The sequence below is a fragment of the Colletotrichum phormii genome (genome assembly GCF_030913505.1).
Source record: "Colletotrichum phormii strain CBS 102054 chromosome Unknown BDP81scaffold_8, whole genome shotgun sequence".
Lineage (NCBI taxonomy): Eukaryota > Fungi > Ascomycota > Sordariomycetes > Glomerellales > Glomerellaceae > Colletotrichum > Colletotrichum phormii.
The window spans coordinates 1,064,767-1,078,882 of NW_026851450.1; the positions used below are offsets into that span (position 1 = coordinate 1,064,767).

The 14,116-nt window shown below is 53.3% G+C and overlaps 4 protein-coding genes across 4 annotated transcripts; 3 read left to right on the forward strand and 1 right to left on the reverse strand.

The window, feature by feature from the left end:
• Positions 1-2,427: 2,427 nt before the first annotated feature.
• Positions 2,428-4,498, forward strand: BDP81DRAFT_460402 (chromatin assembly factor 1 subunit A-domain-containing protein; the record flags this gene model as incomplete). Its single annotated transcript, XM_060593649.1, has 3 exons — positions 2,428-2,602; positions 2,672-4,012; positions 4,068-4,498. The coding sequence occupies 3 exons, from the start codon at positions 2,428-2,430 to the stop codon at positions 4,496-4,498; spliced, it is 1,947 nt and encodes a 648-aa protein (XP_060446375.1).
• Positions 4,499-6,493: 1,995 nt separating this feature from the next.
• Positions 6,494-7,890, forward strand: BDP81DRAFT_460403 (exo-polygalacturonase; the record flags this gene model as incomplete). Its single annotated transcript, XM_060593650.1, has 3 exons — positions 6,494-7,574; positions 7,650-7,741; positions 7,795-7,890. The coding sequence occupies 3 exons, from the start codon at positions 6,494-6,496 to the stop codon at positions 7,888-7,890; spliced, it is 1,269 nt and encodes a 422-aa protein (XP_060446376.1).
• Positions 7,891-8,457: 567 nt separating this feature from the next.
• Positions 8,458-10,543, reverse strand: BDP81DRAFT_393457 (uncharacterized protein; the record flags this gene model as incomplete). The annotated part of the gene is made up of 3 exons (XM_060587828.1): positions 8,458-9,955; positions 10,010-10,376; positions 10,447-10,543. 3 exons carry the CDS (start codon positions 10,541-10,543, stop codon positions 8,458-8,460), a joined length of 1,962 nt encoding a protein of 653 aa, XP_060446377.1.
• Positions 10,544-12,637: 2,094 nt separating this feature from the next.
• On the forward strand, positions 12,638-14,094 carry BDP81DRAFT_460405 (uncharacterized protein; the record flags this gene model as incomplete). The annotated part of the gene is made up of 5 exons (XM_060593651.1): positions 12,638-12,812; positions 12,866-12,891; positions 12,970-13,006; positions 13,070-13,529; positions 13,590-14,094. The coding sequence occupies 5 exons, from the start codon at positions 12,638-12,640 to the stop codon at positions 14,092-14,094; spliced, it is 1,203 nt and encodes a 400-aa protein (XP_060446378.1).
• Between the last annotated feature and the right edge of the window lie 22 nt (positions 14,095-14,116).

Below are 14,116 nucleotides of genomic sequence, written 5' to 3' on the forward strand. Positions count from 1 at the left end.
GTTGAAAATGGGAGACGCCAAACCCCATCCTGTAAGATCCGGGGGTGGGAGGATGTTGACTCGAGGCATGTGGTGAGCCGCTTGCAGTGCTACACTACTCACTTTTGGCTACTTGGTTTATCCGTACAGATGGAGATACACTTAATTATCTAGGTAGGTATGTCATGTGTTCCAAAGATAGTACACTTTTGTAGATCTAACCTCCTCCTTAGCTTCCTCCTCCTTAGCTTCCCCCTCCTTCGGACTTGATGCCGTCCCTCTCTCTCTCTCTCTCTCTCTCGACGCTATCTTGTAGGTTCGTAGGTTAGGTAGCATGGGATTGTCATGCTACCATGACATTGGGAACTATCGCAATGGACAGGAACTACTGCGACGCTGTCAGTTCGTCTTTGACACATGCGACCTCGTGTTTCGAGGAATCTGACGGTTGACTTGTCCCAAGTTTGCCGTATGGCGCCCCCTTTCATTCTTTGGGTTCGAACGAGAACCCCGTACTCCAAACTTTGATTCCAAGGGTCTTTGGTCTGAGCCTTGTCGATGACATGCATTTCCTGGATTCCCAAGTTCCTTCTGCACAGATTACCAAAGGGTTTCCAAAGCGACACATGGCGGGATACGAGAACTTCTGAAGGCAGTCGATCGCCGACGTTGCCTTCAGGAGCCCAGCAACACCACTGCCACCACCCAATGTTGATCTTCAAGAAGCTACATGCGAAGTACAAACGTAGGCAAGGATTGGGTATCACGCCCAGCACTCGGGAAACGCGGCGCCGCAAAGTCAACCACTTGAGGAAGTTGAGCGCTGGTACTCCTTACGGGCACATAGGATACGCCCTCCATCTGCAGGCCATCCGTCCCTGGCATGAAGTCCTCGCTTCTGCACCTCGTGCAGTCTGCCTTTCTCAGTTGTTTACCTGCATTTTCGTGCGGGTATCGCTGCGAAAGAGAACCACCGCCACTTGCCGACAAGGCAGGGATTCCTTCCTCGCTGGCGGCAAACAATCATCATCATCAGGGTCCCTAGTTGACAGAGGGACCTACGCGCAGGGCGGGCGGCGTTGTCGATCACTTCGTGTTTGCCCGCGAAAAGGATGGAAAAGAGACCCCTAGTTTTTTTTTCCTTCCCATTTCCCACCTTTTCCTTGGTGATTATCGCTCTTGTCCGTCGTCTCCGTCTGCCCCGATTAATAGTGATAGGCGCAGATAGGCACAGGGTCGCCGGGGGGGAGGGCTTGAGCCTTGGCCTCTTGGGTAAGGGCATCGGGGTGAATGGAGTAACATGATGACAGGTGGGAAAGCAGAGGGTGGGAAAAAGGGAAATGGCATCATGATGTAACGTTCTGACTTGGGCCAAGACCGATTGACCCCGAACAGCGGGTCGCCCCTTCCCGGTGAGGTTTGGTTGGATGGTTCTCTTCTTTGGTCTCCATTGTATGTTTGGCGGCCCTTGTCTGCGTCTCTCTCTCGGTGTGGTGCGAGCGAGATGTCAGACCGAAGCTGCAGACCGAGCACTCACCGAAGATGGGGTAGCCAGCAGCCCCGCAAAACAGAGATGCAGCCCCGTTTATCTCCAGCCACAGGAAGACAGGTGAGGCACCGGTCAGCCACAAGGAGACGTATCCTGGCTTATCCTTATCGAGCTGACTAAGGTAAGTCTTGGAAGCGCGTGCAGGTGGGGGCTCCGTTTAAGAGGTTTTGTTAGTGCGCAACTGTCGGGAACATGGAAAGTCGAGTCCTCGACAATCAACCAAACCAAAGGTGCACTCTTTAACATAGAACAATGGGATAAAACTAGTCTTGATATCTCCTCAAGATCAAATGCCATGGTCGTTCATCATGGTCGTTCAACAACAGAAATGCGGTTCTTGGGAGACATTTCTTCTACATTGAGAGTTGTAAAGGCCGTTTAACAAAGTTTCCCCTTAACGCGTCGTCCAATCTCCAGTCTTTCCGCTATTAGGCCCAATCTCCCCCCTTCTGCACCGAAGGAGCCCTGCAGCCTGCCACTCAAGCAATTGGATGGTGCCTACCTTACCTTATTCGTACCGGCCAAAAGACACAACCGCCTGCCTCCTCAACGCCAAATTTACGCGTCAGTCGCGTCCCGACGGAACGTCCCCAACCTGTCAACCTCCACTAACGGTCTTTTCCACTTTGCGAGACCGACGACCAGCCGCAATTGAGCCTACCATCGCGGCCCCTTCTCAAGCCAGACGACACCAAATTCATTGTTCATAGTACCTTACTGTCGTCCCACCAGCGATTCACTCACCACCTATTTTCTACTTTCGTCTCGGACTGCCCGATCTAGTCAATCTCCCCCACCTTACCAACTGCCACGAACGCAACTTCAGCCTCATTCTACACTTTACACGAACACGATCAACCGACGAGCACTGTCGCGACCCTTGCGACACCCGACACCCGATGCCTCTGTTCGAGACGTCGACCAACATCCAACGAGAATCAGACATGGAGGCCAGCGTCCTGAAGAGAAGTCACGACGACTTCTCCGGTGACGAGGTCACCATCGAGGATCGCGGTTTGCAGACCGGCGTCAAGCATCAGGCCACCGAGGCCGTCGTCCAACCCACCAACAAAGGTATGAGATACTTTGTCTGTCCACATTGTGGCCATAATTTTGCTCCGGTCACCCATCTAACCTCCATAGCCATGTCCCCCATCTGCGAGATGCCCGCCCGCGACACATCGCCATGCCCAAGCAGCCCAAGCTCGCTGACCGACGCTGGCACCCTCACACCAGAACGCGGTTCGCCCTCACCCGACCTTACACCTAACAAGAGCACGAGTCCCCTGAAGCAGTCCACAATCGCCTTTCCCGCTTCATCATCAAACACCCCTGCCTCAAATCCTACTACCTCAACAACCCAACCTACCAAACGGAAGCGCCGGACCGCAGCCGAAAAGGAGGCCGAGGAAAAGGAAAAGGCACATAAGAAGAAGGAGCGCGAAGAGAAAAAAGAAGCCAAACAGGCCGAGAAAGCAAAGGCCGACGCTGAAAGACAAGTCAAACAGGCCGAAAAGGCAAAGGCCGACGCTGAAAAGCAGGCCAAACAAGACGAGAAGCGCCGCAAGAAGGAAGAGGAAGAACGTAAAGTGCAACAGGAAAAGGAGAAGAAGGAGCGTGCCCAGCCGAAGCTCATGTCCTTTTTCAAGGCACCCGCCACACCCAAGAAGGATGCTGTGGTGCCTATGATGAAGATGGGGAGCCCTTCCAAAGCCACACTTACTCCAGACGCCAAAACACCCGCACTCAAGAAGGAGGAGCTATCAGAATATGAGAAGCGGTTCAAGCCGTTCTTTGTGCAAAGCAATGTTCGCCTGGCCAAGAGCCCCTTCGAGATGGACGACGAGGCACACGAGGCCAAGACGAGGATATTGGGAGAATACTTTGATGGGAAGAGGGAGTCAACACAAGCGGGCAGCTTTGACCCCGTCGAGGTTTTCCAACTTAGCAGTCGTCCTGCTCCGCGAGGCAGAATCTATCCCCCAGTGCGGTTCAGCATTGAAAAGATGCGAAAGCTCACACAGGAAGCAAGCAGCGAGGAGGACAAGAAGGCAATCGCAAAGGACATTGCAGATGCGCTGAGAAAGGTCCCCACAAAGTCACTCAAGTTCTATCAGGATGTGCGCCCCCCTTACAGAGGCACCGTCACCCTCCGGCCCTATCAAGCAGGCAAATCTGGCATGCGACGCCTCGCCCGAAAGCCCACTCGCCGCGACCAACTCCCCGTGAACTACGACCACGACTCGGAAGCCGAATGGGAAAGCGAAGGCGAGGACGTCGACATTGACGACGACGATGACGAGGATCTCGATGCCGACGGCGAAGACATGGACGAGTTCCTCGACGATTCGGAAGACAACGGCCCTGCTCGCTTCGTGAGTGCCAACGGCCTCGAGCCTGAGAGCACCGGAGTCTGTTGGGAGGATCGCACACGCAAGGGTCCCAATCGTACTGTATACGAACACAAGATGGAATTCATTCTGGGTAAGCTATGTTCCGTCTCCCGCTCTTTGTAGCCGCGTTAACGCATGTTTTAAAGAGAGCCTCGAACACCACCACAGCATCGATCCTTTCTCGACGAAATACTGGGAACCCGAACCGAAGCCCAAGCCTGTCGGCCGCCCGCCCAAAGACAAAGCGGCCAAGGCCCAAGCGACCAAGGACAAGCCTGCCGCAGACTCGAAGCCGGTCGACGCCTTTAAGGCACTTACATGCGGTGGCACAAAGAGCAGCGTACAGTCGCTACCGAAGAAGATCTTGGAGAACAACAACCTCCAGGAGCTCAAAAAGGTCATTGAGGCGAATCCCAAGATCGCCAAGGGTGGCCTGGTCGACCTCTCATACGTTGCACTTGCCCACGCCAAAATTTCCCGCAACGACCTGAAGGAGGCCATCGCCATGATTGCAGAAAAGGTCGGCGGTAAAGGGCTTGCCGGCTCCTGGGCTATCAAGTCAGGTTTCGACGTTTGAAAGAGAGAACCGACATGTTGCGAATATTTGGACGTATGAAAAAAGGAAGGCATACTATTCTGATTCGATGAGGATACCTCTGCGGACATGTTTATCCCACCCACAGTTTCTTGTTCGCCATTGTTGGAGTAGTTTTTTTTTTTGGGGGGGGGGAGTTGTATGGGTTTCGTTTCTTTTTCTTTTCGGGTCTCTGAGATCGTTGTCGGCTGAGGGAACAAGGCACAGGCCTGGTGGATGGACCCCCCAGCATCTTTTACGAGCCACGCACAATAGTGGTGGACTCTATTGCATGTACTACATGCCTGTTGCGCCTTTTTGGGCGGTTATGATATGATGGCATAAGGGCGGCGTACAGTGGATTATTCTATTTTCTTTCTTCTCGGACGGTATTTTACATGGATGCATAATTGCTCTCTGGACCACTGGTCGCAGCGGCCTTGGTAGGCCTTGGTAGATGGTAGAAAGACAAAAATCTCAACATGCATGTGTACCCTCGCGCCGTACACGTGTGAAATGAAATCTAAATACCGCTATGGGAAGATGGATTGTTGGCGAAGCACCCGCACCCAGTCATGATTCCCCATCGTCGCCTTGCTGCGAGGAATGTGGAGGCGGATGCATTCATGGACACATGTACTCTCTAGGGATCCTATTGCCGGAGGATGCAATGACTCGCATGATGGACATTAGGGGTCTCTTGGTTCTGATCGAAGTGCTGTAGGCTAGTAAGAGGCAGGACTTTGAGAACTGGACCAAGCATACACACGAGAGTGTGGTGTGGTGTCAAGATGATCGTATCAAGCGCAGTTCGCAAGACAGAGCCGAGTATTCGACGTCTGTCCTGGACGTTTGGCGCTATTCTGATGGGGCGCCGGCTATCTTTAAGAGAAACTCCTTGGGCGGTGGGCAATTGGCGGGCAATCTCACCTTTTCACTTGTCCAACATAGATGAAATTCGAAGCTGATTGAAGCAGCTTTCCATGATAACAAAGGGAGTTTAATCGTCTTATTTCAGAGCCGCCGCTCAGGGCTCAACAGCTGTCATCTGATGAAGTCCTACTGAAACACCAGGTCCCTTGCAAGAGAACTCGGTCCTTGCCTCGCTGAAATTGGCTACTTCAATCTTGAGTAGGATGTCGACTCGTCAACATTGTCGCAGAATTGCCCTATTGCCAAAGCCAGTTAGACCAACATTCGGATCCCATTTGATTGGAGGGATTTTCAATCTGAGCAGACAGGCTTCCATAATCTGAATGGATATGTGCCGGGAAATAGAGGCAAGTGTCCAAGCTGTCGGGCTCGGGGAGTCGGCAAGCGGCGAAATTGAAGTAGATTACGCCGGTAGTGTCGGATTGAACAATACGAAAAAGCTTCTTGAAGGAAGGCAGGCGGGAGAGTCAGACGAAGCTTCATTCGCCGTGTTACATATAGATTGCGTTAGTGCGATTCGGGACTGTGATACTCGAGTCGCGCAGCGCAGGTCAGCGTCGAACCCTGTAACTCAGATTCGTGAAGACAAGACAAGCTTTCTGAGCGAGTGGCTCTCATCTGGGGTACCTGGCTTCTCTGCGCCTACGTTGCCTACTTTGGTCAAAGACAACGCTCTTTAATCACCGTGCCCTCCGTCTTCCAAGCCGATTACCCGGAGAACTTCTGCCATTGACTTTGGGACACTCCACATGCGTAAGTGGTAGCTTACGTCGAGTAAATGAGGACACTGGGATTGGAGTCGTCCAAGTTTGCGGGAAAGACGGCTTGAGATATGAGTTCGTCCCATGGCTTTCTTCGCCGCACTTAATCTAACTCAGGGAAACCTACACCCACGTCGCGCCAATGAAAGTTAGTTAGAGGAGTTCATCATAACTTCACAAGATCATGGACTGGAGACCCTGAACTGCCAAGCATGCCAAGATATATATAAACCATCGTGCGTGGGAGCACCAAGGAGTAGGCACCAGCTTTTCAACCAAACCGTTCTTTACAGTCGTTGTCGCCATGCAACATCCACTCCTTAGCATTGCATTCCTTGCCTCTTTGGCCTCTGGCTATTGGCTGCCCGAGACACTGGGCAAAGATCAGTTCAAAACTTGCGTCGTCCCCAAGTCCAAAGGCGATGACGCCCCGACCATTCTTTCGACAGTCAAGTCATGCGGCAGCAACTCCCGCGTGGTCTTCAGCGCCGGCACAGAATACAGTCTCCTCACTCCCTTGAAGTTCACCGGCCTCACAAATGTAGAGTTCCAACTCGAGGGTAACCTCACCCTCTCAGACGACCCGGCCGCCGTCTCCGCTGTCGTCAACAACCTCACCATATACCCAGGCCACTGGATCACCGTCGCCAACAGCAAGGGCGTCACATTCACCGCCACCACCTCCCAGGGAGGCGGCTGGATCAACGGCCACGGCGACAAGTGGTGGTCCAGCGCCAACGTCAGCAGCAACAATGGACGCCCGCACATGTTCTCGTTCGGCGTGACGAGCCTGCGGCTCCGGGGGCTCAAGATCCTCAACCCCGTGGCGTGGTGCTTCTCGATGGGCGGACAGGATGTGTACATGACCGACACCGTGCTGGACGCGCGCTCCAAGAATGGGTTCCCGTTTAACACGGACGGTATCGACGTTGGCGGTTCCGATATTGTTATTGATGGGTGGACAAGCTGGAACGGCGACGACATCATCAACGTCTCCCCGCCGGCCGTCAACGTGACCATGCGCAACGTTGTCGGATACGGCACGCACGGAATCTCCGTCTCTTGTGCGTCTGGCTCGGGTAGTGGGTACCTATTTGAAAATACAGAGATTCACGACTCGCTGTTGGGAGCTCGCTTCAAGGGCTCCGTGGGCACAACGTGCCAGATTTCGGATGTTACCTGGCGCAACTTCACAATCACAAACACGGCTTACCCCGTTCACTTCATCGAGAACTACGTCGATCAAGAGAAGGGGGCTGCCGGAAAGGACGCTTCCCTGGCTGCGTTTGCAAAGAATTTCCACTGGGAGAACATCAAGGCGCACACTGGTAAGGGTCTCACGGACGGCAGCTGTACTTCCAACCCCTGCTGGAGTCAAACTCTGGGTGAGTACTACAAACCCCCACTCTACGCAATGGCACATGTGCGAGGAAATGCTAATACTCAACTCTCATTCTCAGGCGCCTCAACCAAGAAGGGCTTGTACGTTATATGCAAAGACGCGGCGCATTGCCAGGACTTCACTTTCAAGGACATCACCCTCGTGACAGCTGTAAGTTCAAAAAGCAACCACTTGATGAGAGAGTTCTTGCTAACAGCACACAGGATGGAAGTGCAGGTGAGATGGAATGTGTTGGACTTGAAGGAGCCACTGGTCTCGGCATCCCATGCACGAATGGTACTTTGACCGGAGGTAAGTAGAAGAACATGGAACGACGCGTGAAGGCCTGTAGTCTTGCACCGTTTCGTCGAATGAGAAACTATCATGCTTAATATATGCATCATCAAATACTTGAGTGTTTCCCGACATTGATGTCCTGTCTGCCTCCACAACATACAGTTGGGACTGAGGTTATGGTCCATTCATCCCTTCAGCCAAGTAACATGCCTTCTACTTGACATAAGTCGGTATGAGTACAGATTTTACGACATGGCCAACCCCGCCCCCCCTCCAAGCTTTTCAACTACTCACAAGTAAGCATCAAGGCGCTGGGCGCGTGAACGTCGGCCTTCTAGATGTGGAAACATGACAAACATGAGTGTAATCAATTCATGCGAGATCCGTTTCTCGTCAGACAAGTGTAGACAGGATACTCATTAATGACCATCAAGTAGGCATTGAGCTATCTTTGAGCAGTCACCCTGTTTCAATATAGACCGTTGAAGAGAAGGCGATTATACATGAGTCTACTTAGGTATATACACTAAAGCCGGCCCCTAACTCCGTGCTTGCCACGTCCATCATCGTCAACTAAGATTAAGTTGTATTTACTTCTTGCACAGACGATCGGTCTGCTTGATGAGCCAATCCTCCTGGCGGGCAATGTACCAGTCCTCACTACCGACGGCAGTGGGGGCGTAGAAGACACCCCAGGGGTCAATCTTCTTCTTCAGAGCGTACAACTTGGCATAGTTGGAACCGAAGAAGGCCTGGCCAAAGTCGGGCTCCATAACGTCGCCCTCGTTACCATAACCACCACCGCCGGGAGTGATGTCGCGAAGACGGCCCATCCAGTCTTGGGTGATGCGGACGTTGGCAGTCTTAATCTCCTCCTGGGTAGCGGTGGAGCTCCAGCCGCCACCGATGATGGCGAACATGAGAGCCTCACGCCAAGCGGGGTTGGCGGAGCTGGCGGTGACGTCTGAGGGGGCGGCGGCGTTGATGTTGTACTGAATGAGCGCGGAGCCCTCGAGGATGATGCCCTTCAGGGTGGCGATAGTCTCGTTGAGAAGGGCAGGGTCCTCCCAGTTGGCCTTGGGGATGAGACGGTTAGCGGTACGGACGGTGTCGGTACCGACGCTCTCCATGGGGAAGTGGTTCTTCCAGGTGGCGTAGAAGTTATCGTGCTCAAAGTACTCGGGCTCGACGCTGAAGCCGAGGGCAGTCCATTCGGTGAAGAGAGGCTCAACCATGGCCTTGAAGTCGGTCAGGTTCATGCCGGGGACCAACCAGGGGCGCATGCTCCAGAGGTAGGCACCGTTGCCGGCGGGGAAGAGAGTCGAGTATCCGTACGTCTTTTTGGCGGAGAAGTCGGGGAAGCGGCGCCAATAAGCCTCCATGGCGGCCCAGAAGACGGTAGAAGAGATGTTCTTCTCGGCGGTGTTGAGGCTCCAGGTAAGACCGGCGAACTGGGTCTTGGGGTAGACTCTGACGGTCATGGAGGTGACGACACCCCAAGTGGCACCACCGCCACCACGAACAGCCCAGAAGAGCTCGCTGTTGGTCTTGTCATCGGCAGTGATGTGGCGACCGTCGGGGGTGACAATGTCGACGCTGAGGACCTGGTCGGAACCAAGACCGGCGACGGGGCTCATGGGAGAGTGGCCACCACCGGCGATGTAGCCACCAGTGACACCGACACTGCGGCACTCGCCGCCAATGGCGGTGTAGCCCTCCTTATCGGCAGCCTCGTACAGGTCAGAGACCTGGATACCGGCACCGAGCTTGAAGGCGGGACCCTCGTAGCCACCGGCAGACTTGTAATTCTTGATGAACTTCAGACCCTTGAGGTTGTGGGTCCATATGGACAGAGAACCGGCACCGGTGTTCTTGCCCAAGAAGTCGTGGCCAGTGTTGCGGACAATGAGACGCAGGTTAAGGGTGCGAGCAAAGTTGACCGCAAGCTGGATCTGGGCCACGTTGGTGGCCTTGACGGAGTAAAGGGGGAAGCCACCAATCTCGCAAGTGCGGTTGTTGGCGGCGTTTTGAGGCTGGCAGGTAGAGCCCTGGTAGAGAGGGGACATGACCGAGGTAGGGTCCTCATCGCTTTGAGATGTTAGTCTGAGGTGCCAGTATTAGTCAGGGGGCAAGACAACTTACTGAGTGTCGGAGTTGGTCCAGTTGTCGAGAAGGTACTGGCACTTCTCGGCATCGTAGTTCTCGCCAGTGTAGCAGGCAGCTCCGAGGGGAACGGTCTTGATGAGGGAGTTGCCAGTCAAGAGGTTAAAGACCTTCCACACGGGCTCGGAAGGGTAGAACAGGTCGCCGGGGAAGAGCTTGCACTTGTTGTTGGGCTCAGTGCGCTTCTCGATGTTCTGGGCGTCAGCGAAGGTAAAGAGCGAAATGTTGCTGAGCTCGAGCTGGGTGAGGTTGGCCAGCACGGCATCAGTCAACTGAATGGTCTCCTCGGGGATGTCTGCCTCGGGGAACTCCTCGGCGGCGGGGGCAACAGTGGCCGCGGTGGCATCTGCAAAACGCGGTCAGCATGGATGGTGATGAGATCGGCGAGGGTGACGCCGGGGGAGGAGGTTGCTTACCGACAGTCTCACCGTCGACGACGAGCTTCTGGGCCCCGACGAAGTTGGCCAGCGGCATGGCCGCGGCGAGCAGCAGAGCTCTTCCGAGAGAAGGCATCTTGACAAGAAGGGAGATCTGCTTGTCGAAGAAGATTAAAGATCCTTGCAAGTTGGGTGCAAGTGGGATGAAGAGAGGGACAAGAAAGAGAGTTCACGATGGACGTGCTCCTCATCTGTAGATATATACGTCCAAGATCATCAACGGCCTCGGACCATTCCTGTCAGTTCTCCCCCCCCCCACACGTCGCTAAATACAACATTTGCAAGCTATTGGTATCAGCCGCATGATGCCTCCCAGGTTGCCGGGATCCACGTTATCGCCACGAGGAACATGGCCTTGGCTACCCGATGTGCATCGTATGTCCGCACAGGCAAAATGAAGACTCCATCGCCAGGAGTTGCTATCAAAGAAGCGGCACCAAAAAGCAGGATGATCATCCTCGAGGGGTGTTTTCCCACCCCCAGCCGAGCCGATGGAGAATGGGATTTCTGCTTCCTTGGGGCTTCGCAATGGCCTAGCAGGGATGCCTGTATACAAAGACTTGGCAGGCCAGGGTTTGGGCGAAAATGATTACTGTCTAGCCCCCAAGTTACCCCCAACGTGTTCCCAGCAAACCGCCGTTTCCGTCGACTCACAGCGGCATATTCACGGCACTCGCGGCAGTTTGCTGCGGGTTGGTTCAATAGCCGTACCTGGAGCCGCGCTGTAGAAGTTGTGCTTTATTTTGCGGAGGTCAGCCTTTTTTCAACGTCTGTGGTCGGTTTGGGTATGGGACGAAACTAGCACACACAACTCCAACTCTCAGAATTGCAAAAATCGCCAACACTATCAGAGCTCCTCCCGCAACTGCAACGTAACAGCCGAAAAGTCCAATGTCGGAGCGAAATTCTCGGACTCTTCAGTGGCATTGGCTGTCTATTGGCCCCTCCTCGAGGCACAATGTCCCGCCGGTCCTGCATCATCTCAGGGGCACTAGCTTATTCCCTTGCCACTTGCCAAGCCGCCTACTTTGATACCCACGTCAAAGAGAAGTCGGCAACGCAGGGAAGTTCTTTGAACCTGGAAGCGAGTGCTCTGGGGCTTCTTATCGTTCTAGAATGCACTTGTGAAGTCAAAATCACGCACTGAGTGCCCCTCATCGATATCAAGACTCTCGGGATAGACCCGATCAGAGTAATATTGTCAACAACCGTGCGCTCTAGACAACGACTCGAACACTTCCCTTAGCCATAAGAAGCCCAAATGAGTCTTCCTGGACCCGACAATGACCACACCGACTGCCCACCGGCCATTTGGAAAGTCTGCGCCGCTCAAGGCAGTCGAACGGGTGGGAACTCGGAGGATTTGTGTGCCGCCGGTCTGCTTTCTTCAAGGGAACGCCACGGCTGCTAGTCAGGCTCGGCGTAGCTAGGGTCCATCTACCTGTTCTTTGCAGAAAAACACGCCCCAACCGTTGTCGTTCGCATAGCTCCAGTGTCTGACTCTCTGTTACCTGTAAACTCTGTTGGTTCAGCTTGGGAATTGGTTGGTCAAACTTGGCCCTTTTGTCTGCCCTCTCTTCATCTCAAACCACTCTGAGTAACTTTCTGAACCCTGCCCACTGCGGATTTCGGATCCCGCCAGACAATGCATGTCTTGGAATGTGCTGGCAAACCTCATTGGCCCAGGGAAGTGAGGCGCTCTGCATAACAAGCGAATATGGGGAATGGAAGGGCGATCCTTCTTGATCAGAGATGATGAAGGGAGAGACCGAAGAGGGGATCCTTCCGCGGGTCAGCCGAAAACTTTGACTTGCTCAGCTCCTCCGGGCGGCAGGCTTTTGGATCCGTGTGTCGAGATCTGCCATTTGTTGCAGGTTGGCTAATATATAGGAAGGTCGTATTTCGTCTTGGTGCTATTAATCCGCACGAAACGAGAAAGTCTTGGGCAGCAAAAAGATTTCGGTATGGAATATTAAAAGATTTCCCGTTTCTCATAAAGCTGCGATGGAACCTTGTGGTTCGTCTCCGGATTTCCTCTTTCACTGGTGATCTTAGTCCCAGTCGCTCCGTCCCGGCTGCCGCAAACCTTCAGTCCCAGTCCTTTGCAAGTTCTTGCAACTACTCAGAAATCGACCTTTCCGAAGCCGACACCGTCATAAATCTGGCCGAGATGCCATTTCATCTGCTACCTCGAGGCCCGCCGCCGCATCCCGATGTTTTAACGATACCCACACCTCCACTTCAAGAGACTGCAATTATCATCGTCTTCTTCTTCCCAGCTCTATCGGTCTGCACCTTTGGCCTGCGGGCATATGGTCGGATAAGTACTCGTCAATGGGGACTAGGTACGGTGCCAGAACGACTGTGTTGTTGCTTGAAGCTTACAATAGACCATTAGATGACTGGCTATGCGGCCTAGCCCTGGTATGAGCCTCACTCTTTGTTTCCCCGAGTGACGTATAGGGATGTTTTCGGTCAAGGACGGAGCTAATAGTCAAGCAGCTTTTTGCAGTCTTAATGACACCTCCTCTATTCGTGTGTAAGTGGCATCGTAGTCCAGGAATGATGGCCTTACCAGTAAGCTAACAACATCGGAACTTAGTTATCAAGCTGAATTATTTCGGATGGAGAGCTGAAAATGTCCCCAAGGATTTGGACAACAAGGCCGGGCTGTGGTGGAACTTCTTGGTACAGATGGCCTATAACCCAGTTCTCGCTTTGGTCAAAGCATCGGTATTGGTATTCCTACTTCGACTAGGTGGTCAAAAGCGGGGCGTTCGAACTGCCATTATCGGGTTGAACATCTTTAACGCCTGTCACGCCGTCGCCGTATTCTTTACCGCCTTGTTCCAGTGCCTACCGATGGAAGCCAACTGGGACTTCTCTCTGCGAGGCCAACCAGGAACAAAGTGCGTCGACAACTCGTTCCACGTCATTGCATCTTGTATAACGATTGTGTCGGACGTTCTGGTACTCGCCTTGCCTTTTTGGATATTTCTTGGACTGAAAATGCCACTGGCGGCCAAAATGGCAGTAATTGGGGTTTTCCTCATGGGTCTAGTGTAAGTGACTAGATACCTAAGAATAACCTTGGACAAAGCTAATCAAGTTCGGATCAATAGAGTTACGGTTGTTGCAGTCATCCGAGTCATCCAGATTTACAAGCTATTCTTCGTCCCATCACCTCCAGGAGCCGACCGTTTTCACAACATTGGCCTTGTGAGCTCCACCATCGAGGTTAACCTGGCTATTTTTTGCGCCTGCATTCCTGCATTGCGGCCTCTGTTCCGCCGATGGATGCCGAAGCTGTTTGGTGGCACGACCAAGAAGACTACCGGGAAAGGATACTACGGGAAATACGCTACCGGCTCGTTACGAAACCCAACAGGGATACAAGAGGGCAACGATATCACACTCAAGGAGATGCGCTCACGAGCGCACTGCACGGAAATACGCAGTGTTTCCCCATCGGGTTCTGAGGAGGAAATCATGACATACAACGGAATCGTCAGAACAACAAACGTCAACGTCCAGTACGAATCAAATACCAGCGTAAACGACATGGAATCTCGACACTCGAGCGAGTACAAAACGGCCGACAAGCCAACGAAGAGGACAGCTTGCTAAAGAAGATGCTTGAAACTCTAAT